We start from the raw sequence: 21357 nt of genomic DNA, 5'->3' as shown, positions 1-21357 counted from the left end.
TGTCCGTCACTCCAAATCTTTGTTGTGACGAGACAGAACCGAGGAGCATACACTCGCCTGACAAGCCTATTGGTGATACTAACAGAAGTGATATTTTTAGCTGTTGTTTAAGAAAATGTGTCAACATTTTAAAGATCCTGCCTAACTCAGAGAACCAATATTTTTCACATATCCAATTCACAGTGTTACAAAATCAGACTTGAATGCTGACCTAGTCAAAGTTACAGATCTAAATAAATTGATTTAATATTACACAGCATGAAAAGTATACTGATGTGGTTTCAATTTCCATATTGCAATTAACCCTTGAAAACTATCATATATGAAGTTTCTGAAGGAGCAAAGAAAAGTATCTACACTGACGTGAGGAGAGTATTACAAACCTCTCCCTTTTCCAGTTACACCTTTGTGTGAGATTTTCTTGACACACTTCAATCAAAAAACAAAAACAACATATTACCACAAATTTGAGTACTGAACAGATCAGAGAATCCAGATTCCTCCAATGAAACCAGATGTTACAGAGATTTCCAAAAATGTAAAACAATGCCATTCTTCTCATTAAACTTTGTTTTGTTTTGGAAAACAGAATTGGTTTTTGTAATAAGTATGTTATTAATGCCCTTCCCAGGTAAAGAAGCTGACTTTTCCCAGGTAAAGAATTCCCAGTGGGTAAAGAATCCATTTGCAATGCAGGAGACACTGGAGATGCAGGTTCAGTCCCCAGGTAGGAAAGATCCCCTGGAAGAGGGCATGGCAACCCAGTCCATGGGTTGCCTGGAGAATTCCATGGACAAGGGAACCTGGCAAGCCATAGTCTAAAAGGTCACAAAGAGTCCGACACGACTGAAGCAACTGAATATAACATAGCACATGTTATTTATGCTGGATTTGTTATTATTATCTCTAGATGAATTACTAAACAAATACTTTAAAATTCTCAACTGTTAATACAGTAACAAAGTAAGTCTAAATAAGAATAATCCACATAATTAAAGGTTCCTTGGGTTTGGGTATTCTCTGGCAGCTGGTGATGGACAGGGAGGCCTAGTGTGCTGTGGTTCATGGGATTGCAAAGAGTCAGACACAACTGAGCGACTGAACTGAACTGAACTGAACTGGGGTTCTAAATAAAAGAGTGTAAAGAGTCTGAAGAATAGTAAATTTGGAACCGCTGCCTTAAAGCCTTCCTTGGGGAGTGAGGGATAAATTGGGAAATCAATACTGACATATATGCACTACTATATATAAAATAGATAACTTATAAGGATCTCCTGTATAGCACAGGAAACACTGCTCAGTATTCTGTAATGGCCTATATGGGAACAGAATCTAAAAATGAGTGGATATATGTATATGTATAACTGATTCACTTTGCTATATATCTGAAACTAACACAACATTATAAATCAACTATACTCTAATGAAAAGAATAAATACATAAAGATAAAGCCTTTCTTGGTCTCAAATTATTTCTGATTAGACTGTGACCAGTGAAAAAATTTTGAGCATCAACCTCCAGTATAGCATAATAATTTTTTAAATGAAATATCTATACTACTAACAATTCAAAGCATAATCATTAGTAAAATATAATTGCTATCTTTTACTTATATAGGTGAAACTAAACATAAACATAGGTGGCAAGAATGCACAGAAGAACTATACAAGAAAGATCTTCATGATCCAGATAACTACGATGGTATGATCACTCACCTAGAGCCAGACATCCTGGAAGGTGAAGTCAAGTGGGCCTTAGGAAGCATCACTACGAACAAAGCTAGGGGAGGTGATGGAATTCCAGTTGAGCTATTTCAGATCCTAAAAGATGATGCTATTAAAATCCTGCATTCAATATGCCAGCAAATTCGGAAAACTCAGCAGTGGCCACAGGACTGGAAAAGGTCAGTTTTCATTCCAAACCCAAAGAAAGGCAATGCCAAAGAATGCTGAAACTATTGCTCAATTGTACTCATCTCACACGCTAGCAAAATAATGCTCAAAATTCTCCAAGCAAGGTATCAACAGTCCATGAACCATGAACTTCTAGATGTTCAAGCTGGATTTTAAAAAGGCAGAGGAACCAGAGATCAAAATGCCAACATTTGTTGGATCATCAAAAAAGCAAGAAGAGTTCTAGAAAAACACCTATCTCTGCTTTATTGACTATGCCAAAGTTTTTGACTGTGTGGATCACAAAAAAACTGTGGAAAATTCTTCAAGAGATGGGAATACCAGACCATCTTACCTGCCTCCTGAGAAATCCGTCTGCAGGTCCAGAAACCACAGTTAGAACCAGAAATGAAACAACACACTCATTCCAAATTGGGAAAGGAGTACGTCAAGGCTGTATATTGTCACCCTGCTTATTTAACTTCTATGCAGAGTACATCATGAGAAATGGCAGGCTGGATGATGCACAAGCTGGAATCAAGACTGCCAGGAGAAATATCAATAACTTCAGATATGCAGATTACACCACCCTTATGGCAGAAAGCAAAGAAGAACTAAAGAGCCTCTTGATCAAAGTGAAAGAGGAAAGTGGAAAAGTAGGCTTAAAACTCAACATTCAGAAAACTAAGATTATGGAATCTGGTCCCATCACTTCATGGCAAATAGATGGGGAAACAGTGGAAACAATGAGAGACTTTATTTTTGGGGGCTCCAAAATCACTGCAGATGGTGACTGCAGCCGTGAAATTAAAAGACGCTTGCTCCTTGGAAGAAAATTTATGACCAACCTAGACAGCATATTAAAAAGCAGAGACATTACTTTGCCAACAAAGGTCCATCTAGTCAAAGCTATGGTTTTTCCTGTAGTCACGGATGGATGTGAGAGTTGGACCATAAAGCAAGCTGAGTGCCAAAGAATTGATGCTTTTGAACTGTGGTGTTGGAGAAGACTCTTGAGAGTCCCTTAGACTGCAAGAAGCTCCAACCAGTCAATCATTAAGGAAATCAGTCCTGAATATTCACTGGAAGGACTGATGCTGAAGCTGAAGCTCCAATACTTTGGCCACCTGATGAGAAGAACTGACTCCTTGGAGAAGACTCTGATGCTGGGAAAGATTGAAGGCAGGAGGAAAAGGGGATGAAAGAGGATGAGATGGTTGGATGGCATCACCAACTCTATGGACATGAGTGTGAGCAAGCTCTAGGAGTTGGTGATGGACAGGGAAGCCTGGTGTGCTGCAGTCCATGGGGTTGCAAAGAGTCGGACACAACTGAGTGACTAAACTGAAACATATTTACATGTTCTTACATTTCTTTTCCATACCTTATGTTTATTTCACATATCTCTGGGTAGACCATAACCTCAGAGGCCTTTTTGCCTTCATCTCCTCCCCCAGACATCAAGTTCGTTATCACACCCACTGCCTAAATTATCAACCTCCCACTCTGTGGACTGCCACTGCCTCAATTCATCTCCTCCAGATCTTTTCTGTTCTGAACAAATGTGCTCCTCATTGCTGTCTCAGCCTCCAGTACTTTGTCCACCAATCTGTCTTCTAATTATCATCCAGTTCTCATCACATCACTCTTCTGCATTAAGACCCTTCATCATCAGGTCTCTGCTGCAAATCAAGCTTTTTTTAAATTTGTGTTTTATATTTTTATTTTAGATTTTATATTTTAGCATTGGAATATTCTCCAGGGGATCTTCCGGACCCAGGGATTGAACCAATGTCTCCTGCACTGCAGGCAGATTCTTTTACTGTTTAAGCCACCAGGGAAGTCTGTGTTAGTTTCTGCTGTACAGCAAAGTGAATCAGCTATACATATACATATATCCCCTCTTTTTTGGATTTCCTTCCCATTTTAGGTCACCACAAAGCAATGAGTAGAGTTTTCCCTGCTATAAAGTAGGTTCCCATTTGTTATCTGTTTTATTCATAGTAATGTATGTCTCTCAATCCCAGTCTCCCAATTCACCCCACTCCCCCTTTCCGCCTTGGTATCTCTATGCTTGTGCGTTATGTCTGTCTCTTTATTTCTATCATTTGAAGAGATGTGGATAGACCTCGATACTGTCATACAGACTAAAGTCAGAAAGGGAAATACAAATACCGTATATTACTGGATCTATATGGAATCTGAAAAAATTGGTATAGATGATCTTATTTATAAAGCAAACAAAGCTTTGACATATTTGCAATTCCACTCAGGATCTGTGTGTTTCTTAAACAAATATCCCGAAAAAGACCCCTATTATCCACTATATCTCATGCCCCTGAGCATTTGAGCTCCTGGAATGTCCTCCCACCATCCTCACTCCTCCAACTTGTGCCCACCTGATCACATCCCACCTGCCCTTGAAGACTTAGCTCAAGCACCAATTCCTGCATGAAGCCTTCTTCCATGCCCCCACCCCCAACATACTATACCTACACTGAACGTTGCTTTCATTTTATTACTGCATTTAATTTTGCTATGTTACGAGTTACATATTTACAAGTCTCATCCGCCAACTAGACAATGAGCCAGGCCACTACCTGAGGGCAGGCTGTGCCTTATTCATTTGGGCCTCCTGGTTCCGGGTCTGAGCCTGGCACAGAGTGTTAAAGTTATTCTTCTTCTTTTTCCCATCAACTTCATTTGGATTCCCAATTTTAAGTTACATCGGCTAATTTCAACCATTTCTGTCTATTCTTACTCTGGCTGTCACTCTTTCTTGCATTTTTCTCTTCCTCTCTTTGTCTCCTTTTCTCTATTCATATAACAAACATACACAAACTACATACATGCATGCTTGTGTGTGAATATACATATATTTTAAAGTATCTTATGTCTGCTTTCCAACTAAATTGTGCTGACTTTTTAAAGTTAGGCCAGAAAATACATCTTAGCTTAAAAAATATTAAAGATTCTTTTATTTCACAATAATTCATGTAACAGGATAGAATCATTAGAAATATAGAATTAGAATTATATGGTTTGAATAAAGGATTTAAAACTTGTATGCATTATGGGGTGATGGTCTGAGCAAATCTTACTAAACAGCCTCATTTTCTCATTTTTCTTAAATTTTTTTTTTAATTGTATTTATTTATTTAGTTGTGCTGAGTCTTAGTTGTAGCACTTGGGATCTAGATTTTTGACCAGGGATCAAACCTCATCTCCGTGCATTGGGAGCATGGAGTCTTAGCCACTGCACCACCAGGGAAGTCCCCTTCAGTTTTCTTAGTCCTTATCTACAACTAAAAAACACCCAGACCAATTAAACTGATAAGAGATATGTACATCAGAAGACTATATAACTGAATGGAATTTTCATTTATTTTAGGAGGACAAGCAACAAAATATTGGAAATTGTGCACACATTTTGAAAATTGTTTATGAATTATTTTAAACTATCCTTTCATTATATACATATCTTTGTATATACCTAACTTAACGGACATCTATCGAGCCCCTGTATTTTCTATGAAAATTTCTCCCTGCAGTATTATCTTTACAGAAAGGAAATGGTTTAGTACTAGTTCATTTTAATACAGCAATCTTCAAAAGTGATGAGGGGCAAGTTACAGAATCCAGATTCTACGTGTGAAATAGGGGTCAGGGGTAGCACCTAGGACTTTCTCGGTTTGGTCACTAGAAGTCTGATATCCTGGAAAACCCTTCATCCTGGGCAAACTAGAACAGCTAGCCACCGTGTGTAAGGAGACAAGTCTCTTGTCTCATTTGGGAGAATGCCCTCTCTCCATGTTCTGGAACAAGCATTTGAGCACCTCTTAAAATAGCTGAGCCAGAGGATTTATCCTCTTGATCAAAGGTTAAGGTAGGCAATTGCATATAGTATTCCAGAAATATCTACTTTTAGAAATGAATTTGTGAGAACGGAACTTCAGATGCTAAAAAAGATAAGTTTAGATCATCCAAATGCAATTACTGGTTATGCTTCTAGCCTAAAACATCCGCATGGAAAAAGTTTAAAAGTTTAAGCAACTGGCTAGCTTTCTGATTGTCATGGTTTTATACAGGCATATGGGTTTGACACTGGCTTGATTAAAGCACAAACTTTATATGCTTAACATGAGTACTCTGAACATAACATTAGCTGGTCAAAAGCACAGGTTTGGGATCAAGCAGGTATGGATTCAAATCTCAACTCTAACACTTACTGGCTGTGTGACTTTCAGTTTCCTTATCTTTAAAACAATCTCATAGGTTAGTTGCAAAGATTAAGAGACATTTAAAAAATGTAAAATATTTTAGTATCTGTGCTTGGACTATAATAAAATATCCTGAAATAGACATTATACTGATATATTTTTTCAGTTTTCACCTGAGTATTACGGAATTACATAGCTATATAGCCTCAGACTAATTAGAAAATCAGAGTTCCTTATTATAACTGAACATCCACGAGAGACAAAAGGAGATCTTTAGGCATAACCATCACAAACAAACCAAAAAAGGCTTCTAAAAGTCTAACTGCTAAAGTGAATATCCAGAAAATGACCTTTACACAATTTGCCATCACTAGAGGAGAATGAGATTGTCTATGAATGTGGGCTATGCCCTCCTCAAGCTCAATGGACTATGAAGATATGACCAAGAAAATGAAGGAAGAGAAAATTGGATTTTTCCAAAATCGAGAAGATATTATTAACAAAACAGTAACCAGGTAGCCAAGTATCAGTATAATATGAAGAAAAGAGACTGCAAGAAATTGATTTTTTCAGTTGTGCTTTTCAGAAAAGCAAAGAAAATTAATTGGGAACAAGCTTGAGCAATTCGTTAATGGAATATTGCGGTCCCTGCTCCCACTCCCCCCCATCTCCCACTACACTTTGTTTTTTCTAATTTTTTTTATGTGGACCATTTTTAAAGTCTGTAATGAATTTCTTACAGTATTGCTTCTGTTTTATGTTTTCTGGCTGCACGGCCTGTGGGATCTTAGCTCCCTGACCACTGATGGAACCTGCATCCCCTGCACTGGAGGCATAGAGTGCCTCCAGGGAAGTCCCTGATTTTCCTGATTTTAGGAAAGTTTTTGAGAAAACAGGAGCCTGAATTCCTGGGTTTGTTGGCAATGTGACATAGAGCCACTTGAAAACCAAGCAAGCTGTCATTTTATTCCAGCTACAAACAAAAACAAGATAATCTTCTATTTTCAAAATGGTATTTTTTTAAAACGGTAAAACAGAATCATGCCAACTAATACACGTCAATATTATTTTTGATGTTTTACATTATAAACATACTACATAACTTCCATTTCTTCATATTACTTTATCTGTTATACAAATATTTCTGATTCAATAGAGCTTCTTCAGTTGCAAAAATCTACTGCTGTGGTCTTAAACTAAGAGGTCTTAGAAAGGTCTTTCCTTAGAAAGGAATATAAGGAGAAGGGAACAAGTATGCATTAAACACCTTTGTGCCTCTCTACACACCTTATTTCATGAATAGTCACAATATCTCTGAGAAGTCTTATTAGTCTCATTTCTTAAGAATACAAACGGAACCGCTCAGAGAGGTTATATAATTTTCCAAGGTCACAAAACTGATAACGATGGTTATGCTAACCAATACTCATTTCATTAACTCATAGTTCAGTTCAGTTCAGTCACTCAGTCATGTCCGACTCTTTGCGACCCCATGAATCACAGCACGCCAAGCCTCCCTGTCCTTAACCAACTCCCAGAGCTCATCCAAACTCATGTGCATCGAGTCGGTAATGCCATCCAGCCATCTCACCCTCTGTCGTCCCCTTCTCCTCCTGCCCCCAATGCCTCCCAGCATCAGGGTCTTTTCCAATGAGTCCACTCTTTGCATGAGGTGGCCAAAATATTGGAGTTTCAGCCTCAGCATCAGCCCTTCCATGAACACCCAGGACTGGTCTCCTTTAGGGTGAACTGGTTGGATCTCCTTGCAGTCCAAGGGACTCTCAAGAGTCTTCTCCAAAACCACAGTTCAAAAGCATCAATTCTTTGGCGTTCAGCTTTCTTCATAGTCCAACTCTCACATCCATACATGACCACTGGAAAAACCATAGCCTTGACTAGATGGACCTTTGTTGGCAAAGTAATGTCTCTGCTTTTGAATATGCTATCTAGGTTGGTCATAACTTTCCTTCCAAGGAGTAAGTGTCTTTTGATTTCATGGCTGCAATCACCATCTGCAGTGATTTTGGAGCCCAAAAAAATAAAGTCTGACACTGTATCCACTGTTTCCCCATCTATTTCCCATGAAGTGATGGGACCAGATGCTATGATCTTCATTTTCTGAATATTGAGCTTTAAGCCAACTTTTTCACTCTCCTCCTTCACTTTCATCAAGAGGCTTTCGAGTTCCTCTTCACTTTCTGCCGTAAGGGTGGTGTCATCTGCAAATCTGAGGCTATTGATATTTTTCCCGGCAATCTTGGTTCCAGCTGTGCTTCTTCCAGCCTAGCGTTTCTCATGACATACTCTGCATAAAAGTTAAATAAGCAGGGTGATAATATACAGCCTTGACATACTCCTTTTCCTACTTGGAACCAGTCTGTTGTTCCATGTCCAGTTCTAACTGTTGCTTCCTGACCTGCATACAGGTTTCTCAAGAGGCAGGTCAGGTGGTCGGGTATTCTCATCTCTTTCAGAAGTTTCCACAGTTTATTGTGATCCACACAGTCAAAGGGGCATAGTCAATAAAGCAGAAATAGATGTTTTTCTGGAACTCTCTTGCTTTTTTGATGATCCAGCGGATGTTGGCAATTTAATCTCTGGTTCCTCTGCCTTTTCTAAAACCAGCTTGAACATCGGGAAGTTCACAGTTCACGTATTGCTGAAGCCTGGCTTGGAGAATTTTGAGCATTACTTTACTAGTGTGTGAGATGAGTGCAATTGTGTGGTAGTTTGAGCATTCTCAAATGAATGAAGCAGGGCAAAGGCTAAGAGAGTTTTGCCAAGAGAATGCACTGGTCATAGCAAACACCCTCTTCCAACAACACAAGAGAAGACTCTACACATGGACATCACCAGATGGTCAACACCGAAATCAGACTGATTCTATTCTTTGCAGCCAAAGATGGAGAAGCTCTATACAGTCAACAAAAACAAGACCTTCTGACTGTGGCTGACTGTGGCTCAGATCATGAACTCCTTATTGCCAGATTCAGACTTAAATTGAAGAAAATAGGGAAAACCACTAGACCATTCAGGTATGACCTAAATCAAATCCCTTATGATTATACAATGGAAGTGAGAAATAGATTTAAGGGACTAGATCTGATAGAGTACCTGATGAACTATGGATGGAGGTTCACGACATTGTACAGGAGACAGGGATCAAGCCCATCCCCATGGAAAAGAAATGCAAAGCAGCAAAATGGCTGTCTGGGGAGGCCTTACAAATAGCTGTGAAAAGAAGAGAAGCAAAAAGCAAAGGAGAAAAGGAAAGATATAAGCATCTGAATGCAGAGTTCCAAAGAATAGCAAGGAGAGATAAGAAAGCCTTCCTCAGCAATCACTGCAAGGAAATAGAGGAAAACAACAGAATGGGGAAGACTAGAGATCTCTTCAAGGAAATTAGAGATACGAAGGGAACATTTCATGCAAAGATGGGCTCGATAAAGGACAGAAATGGTATGGACCTAACAGAAGCAGAAGATATTAAGAAGAGGTGGCAAGAATACACAGAAGAACTGTACAAAAAAGATCTTCACGACCCAGATAATCATGATGGTGTGATCACTCACCTAGAGCCAGACATCCTGGAATGTGAAGTCAAGTGGGCTTTAGAAAGCATCACTACGAACAAAGCTAGTGGAGGTGATGGAATTCCAGTTGAGCTATTTCAAATCCGGAAAGATGATGCTGTGAAAGTGCTGCACTCAATATGCCAGCAAATTTGGAAAACTCATTATTAGGGAAATTTAAAGAATAGTCTTGTTTAGGTTTCAGAGACAAAGCAGAGCAGGCCTCTGGCCTTGCTTCTAAGCTGCCTAGATACTGTCCTACCTGGGAGTGACTATGAGTGACTGCCTGCTGTGACTGCAAGACTCGCAGACCATAGATAAAATGGGGGAGAAATCTTGTGATTGTTGAGCCCCTGGAGGGGGCCTGGCCAACCAAGCCCCAGGCTTACCTACATTCCAAGTTTTACACAACAAAAGAAACAGCATTAACAGGAAACCACAGCTGCAATTTGGTGAGAGATTGAGGATGATATCAGTTTGCTACCGTCCTGGGATTATAAGCAGGAACCCCAAACTGCAATTTTGAAGTCTCACCCATGGAGCGGATGCGCTGCCTGGGACCCCTTCCCAATGGGACTCCAGATGTGCGGTGACACGGGACTTCTCAGCGCTGATTAACTCTCGATGTTGGTCAAAACTTAATTTGGTGATGTATCCTCTGCTCTAGTTCTCTTTTAATGTCAGTATATTGAAAGTAAGCTAGATAATTCTAATAAATATTTGTAGTATTTATTTGTATACAACGAGCGGCTTATTTGTTAACAAATCCCTTGAACCTGAGACGAAAGTGAAAACTTTTGGCAAAATACTCATCCATCCACAAAACCTTCTAAGGTAGATACCATTGATAAGTTCCATTCAAAAAATGAGAAAACAATATGTAACTTGTGTGTAGTCCATGCGGCTAGCAAGTGAGTAAGATAAGATTAACCCACATGGTCCAACTCCAGAGGCTACTTGTTAGTCCTTGCTCTTGTGTATGCCATACTGCCTTTCTCAAGAGACCGTCTAGTTCATTCCAGATGAAGGAGAATGCTTAGAATACTGCACAGAATGGGTGCTCAATATATGTTATCGTTAGACTGAATCTTTCTTGTTTTTTTTAAAAGGAATTCATAATACACAGTCTAAACTTATAAGTTTAGACTATGTTATAATTTCCTGTCACTTCCTTTTCAACTGGATACTCTGCTTTCAATGGGAACAGATGAAAGTGTCATTGTTCATTAAATTCCCATTTCTTTATCCCATGAATATTCTATGAGCCCTATACTCTGAGCTTACTGACAAAATAAAACCACAAAGAAGTCAACCATGATAAGAACTGTTAATAATCTGCCAGCAAAGAGGTCCAATTATTACTACAGTGAGTGACATTTTAATTACTGAAATTAAAACTTGAAAAAATTTTAATTATTTAAAATGATTGGAAATTACAAAATAATTATTGAAATGAAAAATTCAACTGATTTTTTGCTGTTGAAATCCAACTCATCACTCTTATATATCTTATTTTTATTTTGCCTGATTTCACCTAGTCCTTACAAGACCTGTGTGATGCAGGTTTCTTAGTTTGCCTTCACAGATGAGGAGACAGTCACTACTGGAGATCAAGAGCTTTGCACAAACTCAAAGAACCTGTATCTCCTGTGCTTATAATTTTCTCCTAGCCACAGAGATTCAGAATCTGTTGCCAAATCAGAGTCATATACAATCTTCAGACATAGCTTGTTTTGCTCTTTTTTAAATCAGACTTATGACTGTTTTTGTTTTTATGTTTTGGCCATGCTGCATGTAGGATCTTAGTTCCCCGAACAGGGACTGAACTCTGTCCTTCTGCAATGGAAGCACAGAGTCTTAACCCCTGGAGTGCCAGAGAAGTCCCCAGAGACCTGTTTTCTGCCCCAGGTTCCATTACGTGAAGGAGAGGCCAGGATTCCAAAGGGAAAGACACTGCAAAAAATACTGTGACAAATATATAGATAATAACATCTTCGATCATTCCCTGAAGAGAACTACAATCACTTATTTAGATATCATACACTAGAGAAAGTGGGATGCCTTTGAGCAGGGTGCTGCTGCTGCTGCTGCTGCTAAGTCACTTCAGTCGTGTCCGACTCTGTGTGACCCCAGAGACGGCAGCCCACCAGGCTCCCCCGCCCCTGGGATTCTCCAGGCAAGAACACTGGAGTGGGTTGCCATTTCCTTCTGCAATGCAGGAAAGTGAAAAGTGAAAGTGAAGTCGCTCAGTCGTGTCCGACCCTCAGCGACCCCATGGGCTGCAGCCTTCCTGGCTCCTCCGTCCATGGGATTTTCCAGGCAAGAGTACTGGAGTGGGGTGCCACTGCCTTCTCTGTTGAGCAGGGTAGGACACAAGAAATGAACTGGCACTGTTAGTTAGGGGCCTGAGGCACTTACATGGCCTCCCCTTAGAGTGGGATCTCATGGGAGCCAGGGAATTATGGGATCATGGCCCTGGTCTTGCACACAGTGAGTCCACGGAGTCCATGGGCACATCATATAGTTATTTACCCATTTCCTAGTATTTAATTGGAGCACCAAGATGCTTACAGGTTCAACAGCAGTGTGGGCACTTGAGGGTGCTCAGTCATATTCGACTCTGCAAGCCTATGAACTGCAGCCCGCCAAGCTCCTCTGTCATTGGAATTCTCCAGGCAAGAATACTGGACTAGGTTGCCATTTCCTACTCCGGGGGAACTTCCAGACCCAGGGATCGAAACTGAGTCTCTCCTGTTTCCCGCATTGGCAGGCGGCCCTTTACCACTGGTGCCACGTGAGAAGCCCATGTGCACGATATTTGGCATAACCTTCTTTCTACATTGCTCCTTGCCCAGGGGAGTAAAAGTCACCATAGTGGAGAAAGCCACGTGGAAGATCTGCAAGTCCACCACCAGCAGCAGCCAGTAGAGTAAGTCAAAAGTGAAAGTGAAGTCACTCAGTCGTGTCTGACTCTTTGTGACCCAAGGACTGTAGTTGGCCAGGCTCCTCCGTCCATGGGATATTCCAGGCAAGAATACTGGACTGGGTTGCCATTTCCTTCTCCAGGGGATCTTCCTGACTCAGGGATCAAACCCGGGTCTCCTGCATTACAGGCAGACTCTTTACTGTCTGAGCCACCAGAGAATCCCAGAGTAAATCAAGAAAAGTATCAAATCCTATCTAATGAATAGAAGATCATGGATTCACAGACAAGAGGGAACAGGATTAGCTACTGAAAGGTTACAACACCATTAGCCAAATCAAAATCAGTAGTACTAGTTGATAAAGCCCTTTCCATTGCCACAGAAAATATGAAATTTAATTATAGGAGTTAGTTAATTTTGTCTCTGTCTTTCTATATACCCTTAGATATGCTTCCAACAATCAAATGCACATAAAATCTTGGACATCCTACAGTCATATTTTTTCTTTTTAAAAATTCATTTTTATCTATGGTAATACAAATACTATGGTATCACCCACTTTAGATTATTTTTTTAAGTCAGTGACAACTTTGGATATGTACTCACAAAGGCTATACCTTAACTCTGAAATCATGTGAGACAGTAAAATCCCACAAAATTTTAAATGCTTAGTCCAAAATTTTGCAGAAAATGCCCAAGTCATACCAATAACATAATGGTTTAATTTTCTATGTTAAAAGGGGTTTGTCCTACAAGTAATCAAATGTCCATGCATAAATAGCAATATTTTTATTTTCATGATTTTAGAAAAGAATTCAAGATGACTATTCAACGAATACTTTCAAATTTTACACCAGAGATGATCATATTTGCATGTGCAGGTTTAAACTGTAAAAAACACTATAGTGAATAGGTAATATAAAATATCACATATATAACCTGTTCCCAAAGAACTAACAAGTAACCTGCTTATTTAGATTATGATCCGAGTGGAATCTGAGTATGGAGTTAAATTCAAAATAAATTTTAAGGGTTCTAAAAGCATTAAAAACAATTACCTACACGTAAAAGAGGTCAGGACCTGATGTCAGACTGAATGGATTTAACACCAAGTCTCCCAGCTTTGCAGCTTTAGTTAGTAATCTCACTTCATTGAGCTTCACTTTCCCTCTCTGTGAAATGTGTTCATATGAAGACTGAATGAGATCATATAAAGCACAGAGCTTAGCGTACAGTTGTTGGTGGTGGTGTTTGTCAATAAGTCATGTCTGACTCTCTGTGACCCCATGGAGCCTGCCAGGTTCCTCTGTTCATGGGATTTCCCAGGCAAGAATACTGGAGTGGGTTGCCATTTCCTTTTCCAGGGCATCTTCCTTTTCCCAGGGATCTAACCCTATCTCCTGCTTGGCAGGCAGATTCTTTACCACTGAGGCACCAGGGAAGCATATAAAGCATAGAGCTGAACACACAGTATCAACTCAAATATTAGAGGTTATTATTTCCATCATTTATTATTAGGGAAATATTCCTACATGAAAAAGAAGAATATTGGTTGTCAACAAAATTAGGTTCTTTCAGGTTGGACTCAAACCAGCCACTTTGCTGGAATTTGTCTCTGAAGTCTTTAAACACCAAAATCCTTAACTATAGTCCCTGTCTGGGTCATGTCCGGCCCAGCTGTGCTCTCTCCTTTGCTGCCACATGTAGTAATGAGATCTTCCCCCTGTTCCAGTCTATTCCCTTGAAGCCTCTCCTCCTATTAACTAGCTGTGTCAGCATTGAAAGGCACGTCTTCCTCCACCCAAATACGCTGTGTTCTAAGAATTTTGGCACCACTTCTGAACCAATGTCATATAGATGGTACTACAGAACTCCTGTCTGGAAAATAGGCTCTCGACATACATTTATCAAATGTGTTGTAACTTTTCTGACAGTAAAGCAAAAACATGTTAATCAGGAATAGCCCATTCTTTACATCAAATGTTTGAGGTTATTTAGCCTTTTATTGGAATTTTATTTGGAAAATGTCAATCTTCCTATAGATGTATAACTTATGTTCCTCTGATTATAACTCAAATTATTTCTTAACCATTTCATTACTTAAACAAATATTTAATTACATTTTACTAGATAAGAAGAGTGGAGAAGGCAATGGCACCCCACTCCAGTACTCTTGCCTGGAAAATCCCATGGATGGAGGAGCCTGGTAGGCTGCAGTCCATGGGGTCACTAAGAGTCGGACACGACTGAGCGACTTTACTTTCACTTTTCACTTTCATGCATTGGAGAAGGAAATGGCAACCCACTCCAGTGTTCTTGCCTGGAGAATCCCAGGGGCGGGGGAGCCTGGTGGGCTGCAGTCTATGGGATCGCACAGAGTTGGACATGACTGAAGTGACTTAGCAGCAGAAGCAGATAATAAGAGTGGGCATAACATTTTTACAATCTAAATATAATATTTAAGGAATTCCCTGGTGGTCCAGTGGTTGGGACTGTGCTTTCACTGGTAAGAACCCAGGTTCCATCCCTGGTCAGGCGATTAAGAACCTGCAGGCTGTAGGCGTGGCCAAAAATACGAAATAAATGAATAATAAAATATTTCTACGTGACTAATACACACTTCTATTTGTTCAAACTGAATATGAAAAACTAGAACAACTTCTGCCTACGCTTTATTTCAACTGATTCCCCTCCAATTTATATAACACTGGTGTATTGTTTTTTAAAAAATCTAATAGCTGAACATTTGGATTTACAGAGATGGTATATTTGAAAGTGACTATCTGATTTACAAAATACATTTTTAATATTTAGAAGGAAAAATAATTAATTCTTTCAGACATTCAGAAGAAACTTTGAAAGCTTGTGTTTTTTAAAACTTCTCTGCCAACAGCTCCTAGGAATCATGAGTCTCATGATGTTTAACACAGGAGACAACAAGTACAATACATCACAAAAGTATTTCCCCCAAAACTGTCAATGTTCTCAGGCCCCGAGTCCTGTACCCTTTCCTCTCCTATAACCAAGATCATCATTAACCAGTCGGTTTTGTCTGCTCATGCCTTATATTTCACAAAAACAATCATTATTACGATGTACTTTAAAATCTACTTTTTACTTCTGCTATGACCTTGTGATTGAGGCCCTGGTGACAGCTACTGCAGAACAGCAGGATGTTTAGAACACAAATGGTTCAACACAGCCCTGTTCAACCAACCGATATGAAAGGGACCACTTCCTACATCAATGAGAAGTGGCAGGTGTCAGTGACATCTAAGTTTCACTCTTCCCTCTCTCTTTTCCTTTGTTGTGCTAGAGAGACAAGTGCTAAAATTAAAAAAAAAAAAACCTTCCCATGCCTTGCAAGAAAACATAATGTGCGTTGTTAAAACACTTATCCCTTGAAATACTGTAATTCACTGGGTGGGCATTTCATTAAAGCAACAATTTTTGGCGAAGTGGTGGTTGAAAGTGAATTATTCCTGAGCATTTTCACTCCTTACATTAATGTCATTCATTAAAACGACATTTAACTCTCAAAGCTTAGAAAAGTGTCATAGTGACCAGATTTCTTACCTACAACAATGCCATAGGAAAAAAACAGAAAGTAGATATTGGGGGCAAAACTGCTCAACATCAGGCCTCCTGCCACCAGGAAGCCACTGAAGATTGTCACGGCTCTCGCTCCAAAAGACGAGACACACACGCTGCAGACAGGACCTAAAATCATAAATGAAACCTTCACTTATTTAACAGCAACCTCCTCGCCACAATCCTATTATCCATCCCATGGGAAGTTTAAAATGATTCTTTCCATCATAAAACAACAAAATAACAGTAAGCCACTGCATATTCACTATGGGTTGGACACCCTGCTATTTCACATAAACAATCTCACTTCACAGCATTCCTGGGAGCTAGGTGTTTTTGTTATCCTCATTTTTTTTTTGTTTTTTTTTTTTTGATAAGGAAATTAAACTTGCAGAAGAGTAAGGTCACATAGTTAAGAAATTGGGGTTCTGGAGTCAGACTTTATTAAATTCTCAATGAGGGTAACAGCAGCAGCCACACAGTAGCAATAAAGAAATTAAAACCCAGACTGTCTGACTCTTTGAGTCCACCAGTTTTGGTGGGGTTTTTTTTTTTTTTTTTTTTTGGTAGCATGCCACTTGGCATGTGAGAGCTTGGTTCCCTGACCAGGGATCCAACCTGCGCCCCCTCACTGGGAGCACAGAGTCTTAACCGCTGGACTACCAGGAAAGTCCCTTGAGCCCACCATCTTAACCGTCACACTCTTCTGAGGATTTTAAGCTCCTATCCAGCACAAGACCAGTCATATAATTGATGACAAAAATAAACTTGATGATTGACTCAATGCAGTCAATAGCAACCCTATAGAGAGACGAAGTGAGGAGTGAGGTTACTCCCCTTCTAAAGAATATTCTGGCAGGGGTTTGGGGTGGGGGGCGGGTGCAGTGGCAATGCTTCGACCCTACTCACCCAGGCATGAGTTTGTCAGAAGGTATGAGCAGGTTCAAACAACGGACTATGATAAAGCCACGAGAATGAGTGATCTACAGCTGCACACAGCAACAGCAATGCAGGAGTAATCTCACAAATGAAGGCGGAGTGGAAGACCCAACATGAAAACAGTACACGTTGGGTAATGTCAATTATTTTCAGCACTTTTTAAGATTTTTTTTTGATGCGAATCATTTTTAAAGTCTTTATTGAATTTGTTACAATATTGTTCTGTTTTACCTTTTTTGGTTTTTTTGGCCACAAGGCACGTGGCATCTTAGCTCCCCAACCAGGGATCGAATCCGCACTCACTACATTAGAAGGCAAAGTCTTAACCACTGGACCTGCCAGGAAAGTCCCAGTACTTAGCCTTTCTCAGTACAAAAAGAGGCAAAACTAATCTAGTCAGAAGTCGGGACAGCAGTTATCTTTGGTAGGGGTTAGGGAGCTGTATCCAGAAGGGAACGCTGCCCAACTTCTAGGTGCTCTAACATCCTGTTTCTGGATGTGAATGTGCTCATTACATGAGTGTGTCTGGTTTGTAAAAAAAAAAAAAGAAAGAAAGAAAGAAAATCACAGAGCTATCCTCTCATGACACGTACACTTTTCTGTACATATCTTAAAAGTTTTTAAGAAAATGCAAATGGAGAAACGGTATCATCCATCCACAGTCTTGTACGTGGTGGAACCAGGATCTGACAATCCCAGGCCCATGCTTACCAATACCAGGCCCATTCTTATTCAACACGTTATTAACTGGAGACATACATATAGTGTATTATGGCCACAGGGATTAGTTTCTGCAAAAATCCCCGTCAACAATGTGCTAAGCACATATTTAAGACTAGGTTATGATCACTGAGATACTGCTGCTGCTGCTAAGTCGCTTCAGTCGTGTCCAACTCTGTGCAACCCCAGAGATGGCAGCCGATCAGGCTCCCCCATCCCTGGGATTCTCCAGGTAAGAACACTGGAGTGGGTTGCCATTTCCTTCTCCAATGCATGAAAATGAAAAGTGAAAGAGAAGTCGCTCAGTCATGTACGACCCTCAGCGACCCCATGGACTGCAGCCCACCAGGCTCCTCCGTCCATGGGAGTTTCCAGGCAAGAGTACTGGAGTAGGTTGCCATTGCCTTCTCCACTGAGATACTATCAGCTTTTAAAGCCTACAGACATCCCACATTCCTCCCTGGTCATTTCAGGCCCTCTTCTGTGAACCAGTACAGAGAAGAAAACTGATATATTTACACGACAGAGGAAAATATTATACTCCAGTGTTTTAGGAGGAGAAGCCATTTGAAAGACCATACTTTTTATCTGACAGTTGAGCTATTGAGCTATGTGAATACCCAAAAAGAAACACTTAGATACTTCAAAAATAGAAACGATTTTAAGAGTCAAATTTCATAAATGGATAAAGTCGTGACCGTTTTCTGCTGTTTACCAAAATGTACTGACATTGAGAGTCAGTGTTTACAAATTCAACAGTCACATGGAATTGAAACAGAGATTGTAACTGGCATACTTGAAAAGTTTCAAGTTTCACCCTCAGAGTAGGTCTTTAAATTTATTCTCCTTAATGCATGCGCATTCTACAAGGAAACCCAGAGTTTCAGAAGCTGGGAGTGGGATGAAGGGTAATAAATTTCATAGCATGTACAGTCAAAATCACTACTTTATAAAATATGTGATATTATTTTGATATAATTTTGTGATAAATTCTTTTATCATGCTGTCTAATAAATGATTCTTTGAAAAAACTTAAGCTTAAGGAAGAAGCAAGCAGAGATTCTTTAACAAATGAAAAACAAATTGAAACTGTTTTTAAAGAAATTCTCACTTCACACCTGACTGACTTTATCAAAACGATAACAAATAAGTTCTGGTTACAATGTGTAGAAAAGGGAACCCTCATACACTGTTGGTGAGAATGTAAATTGGTGTAGCCACAATGGAAAACAATATGGAGATTCCTCCAAAACTTAAAAATAGAACTACCATAACATCCAGCAATTCCATTCCTGGGTCTTTATTCAATGAAAACAAAAACACTAATTCAAAAAGATATATGCATCCCCATGTTAAGTGCAGCATTATTTATAATAGCCAAGATATGAAACCAACTTAAGTGCTCATTAATAGATAAATGGATGTGGTGTGTGTGTGTGTATGTGTGTGCGTATATATATATATATACACACAATGGAATGTTACTCAGCCATCAAAAAGAATGAAATCTTGCTATTTGTGACAGTATGGATGGACCTAGGGAGTATTACACTAAGTGAAATAAGTCAGACAAAGGCAAATACTGTATGATTTCACTTATATGTGTAACCCAAAAATAAAATAAACAAACAAATCTAAACAGAAACAGTCATGGATACAGAGAACAAACTGGTGGTTGCCAGAGGGGAGTGGCGTAGGGGGAGAGAAAAATAGATCAGGGAAATTAAGAGGTGCAAACTTCCAGTTACAAAATAAACAAGTCACAGGTATGAAATGTAGAGCTTGGGGAATACAGTCAATAATTGTAGAGTGTCTTAGTATCGTAACATAGTGTAATTACACTTGTTATGGTGATCATTTAAAAACATGTGCTATGCTGTGCTTAGTCGCTCAGTTGTGTCCAACTCTTTGCGACCTCATGCATTGTAGCCCACCAGGCTCCTCTGTCCATGGGGATTCCCCAGGCAAGAATACTGGAGGTTGCCATGCCCTCCTCCAGGGGATCGCCCCAACCCAGGGATCAAACCCAGGTCTCCTGCATTGCAGGTTGATTCTTTACCATCTAAGCCACCAGGGAAGCTCAATTAAAAACACATCGAAATAGCAAATCACTATGCTATGTATTAGAACTGACATGGTGCTGTAAGTCAGTTATACTTCAAAAACAAGCCAACAAAAAAGCTCATAGGAAGAGAAATCAAGTATGTGGTTACCAGAGGTAGAGAGTAGAGGGAGGAAGAACTGGAGGTCAGTGGTCAAAAGGTCCAAACTTTCAGTTATAAGATAAATAAGCACTAGGGTAGAAATGTACAACATAATAAATATAAGTAACACTGCTGATATATGAAAGTTGTTAAGAGAGTAAATCCTCACAGTTCTCATTGCAAGGAAATTTTTTTTTTTTTTACTTCTGTAAAGCTGTCCATATATAAAATGTTAGATGTTCACTAAACTAAAACATAATGATAGGGAAAACAAAAGTTTTCTATCTCTTTAATGCTGTGCATATACGAAATGATGGATGTTCACTAAACTTACTGTAGTAATCATTTCATGATAAATATAAGTTAAATCATGCTATGCACCTTAAACTTATACAGCACTTTATGTCAATTATTCCTGAATGAAACTAGAAAAAAAAAATTCTCTACTTTCACACCATCTACTGCTGCTAACTGAAATGAAAAAAAATCTTGATGTCAGAGGTTAAAGACAAAGAATTTTAGAGCTGAAAGAGGCCTTGGAAAGGGTCTAAAGGTAAAATGATGAAACTGGAGCCTAGAAGGATCATGTGATTTGACCAAGAATCCATAGCTAATCAAAGACAGAGCTAAGGCCAAAGTCAGCCCAACATTCTTCCCAACTGAGAAGTGTTTCCACTGGCACCTTAATGTTTTTCTAGAAATATGTTTAAAAAACACCTACATACTTTGGTATTATCTCACAGTTTAAGTAGCTTAATGAATTTATGGAAGATGAAAACATGACATTTATGCTCATTTTGATGCTTAAAGGTTTAGAGCAAATTATTTTATTCTTATCCTCAGAACCAGGGTATTTCTAGACTTGATTTACACAGCTTTAAACCACAACAGTCCCAGGTTTCATCAATAACAATTAGGGCAAAGTACAACTGGAAGTGACCAGTAAGTCACATCCACAAAACCTGACACATTTATGTGTTTAGCTCTTTACAGTAACAGGCAAGTTCTCCAAGATAGTAAACCATAGATTACTCCTCAGCATTGGACTAGTTTCTATTCAAGAGACTAAATAAATCAAACGACTACTCTCAGGGGAGATTGATGAGGCTTCAGGTGTTTTACTCTGCAGAAGGAACCTTTGGAACAAAAGTTGGTTAACTTGTAATGTGAACCAGGGATTCCACTGCTTGGGATCTGTAAAATTTTAGAAAAAAAGAGAGGGAGGAGCATCATCATCGGGTTGCTGATTTTTTTACTTCGACAAATAAAAACATTTTTTAAATGTAATAACCAT

At 39.4% G+C, this 21357-nt stretch overlaps 1 protein-coding gene across 1 annotated transcript in view; it reads right to left on the bottom strand.

Annotated features, from left to right (window-relative positions):
* Positions 1 to 21357, bottom strand: part of SLC16A9 (solute carrier family 16 member 9) — a 45431-nt gene that overhangs the window by 11286 nt on the left and 12788 nt on the right. Inside the window, exon 2 of the mRNA XM_068983077.1 lies at positions 16186 to 16329. Coding sequence (XP_068839178.1) covers positions 16186 to 16329 — 144 coding nt within the window. The remainder of the gene's footprint in view (positions 1 to 16185; positions 16330 to 21357) is intronic.

This window comes from Capricornis sumatraensis, chromosome 10 (assembly GCF_032405125.1).
Source record: "Capricornis sumatraensis isolate serow.1 chromosome 10, serow.2, whole genome shotgun sequence".
Lineage (NCBI taxonomy): Eukaryota > Metazoa > Chordata > Mammalia > Artiodactyla > Bovidae > Capricornis > Capricornis sumatraensis.
This window is presented reverse-complemented; position numbering and strand designations above follow the sequence as displayed.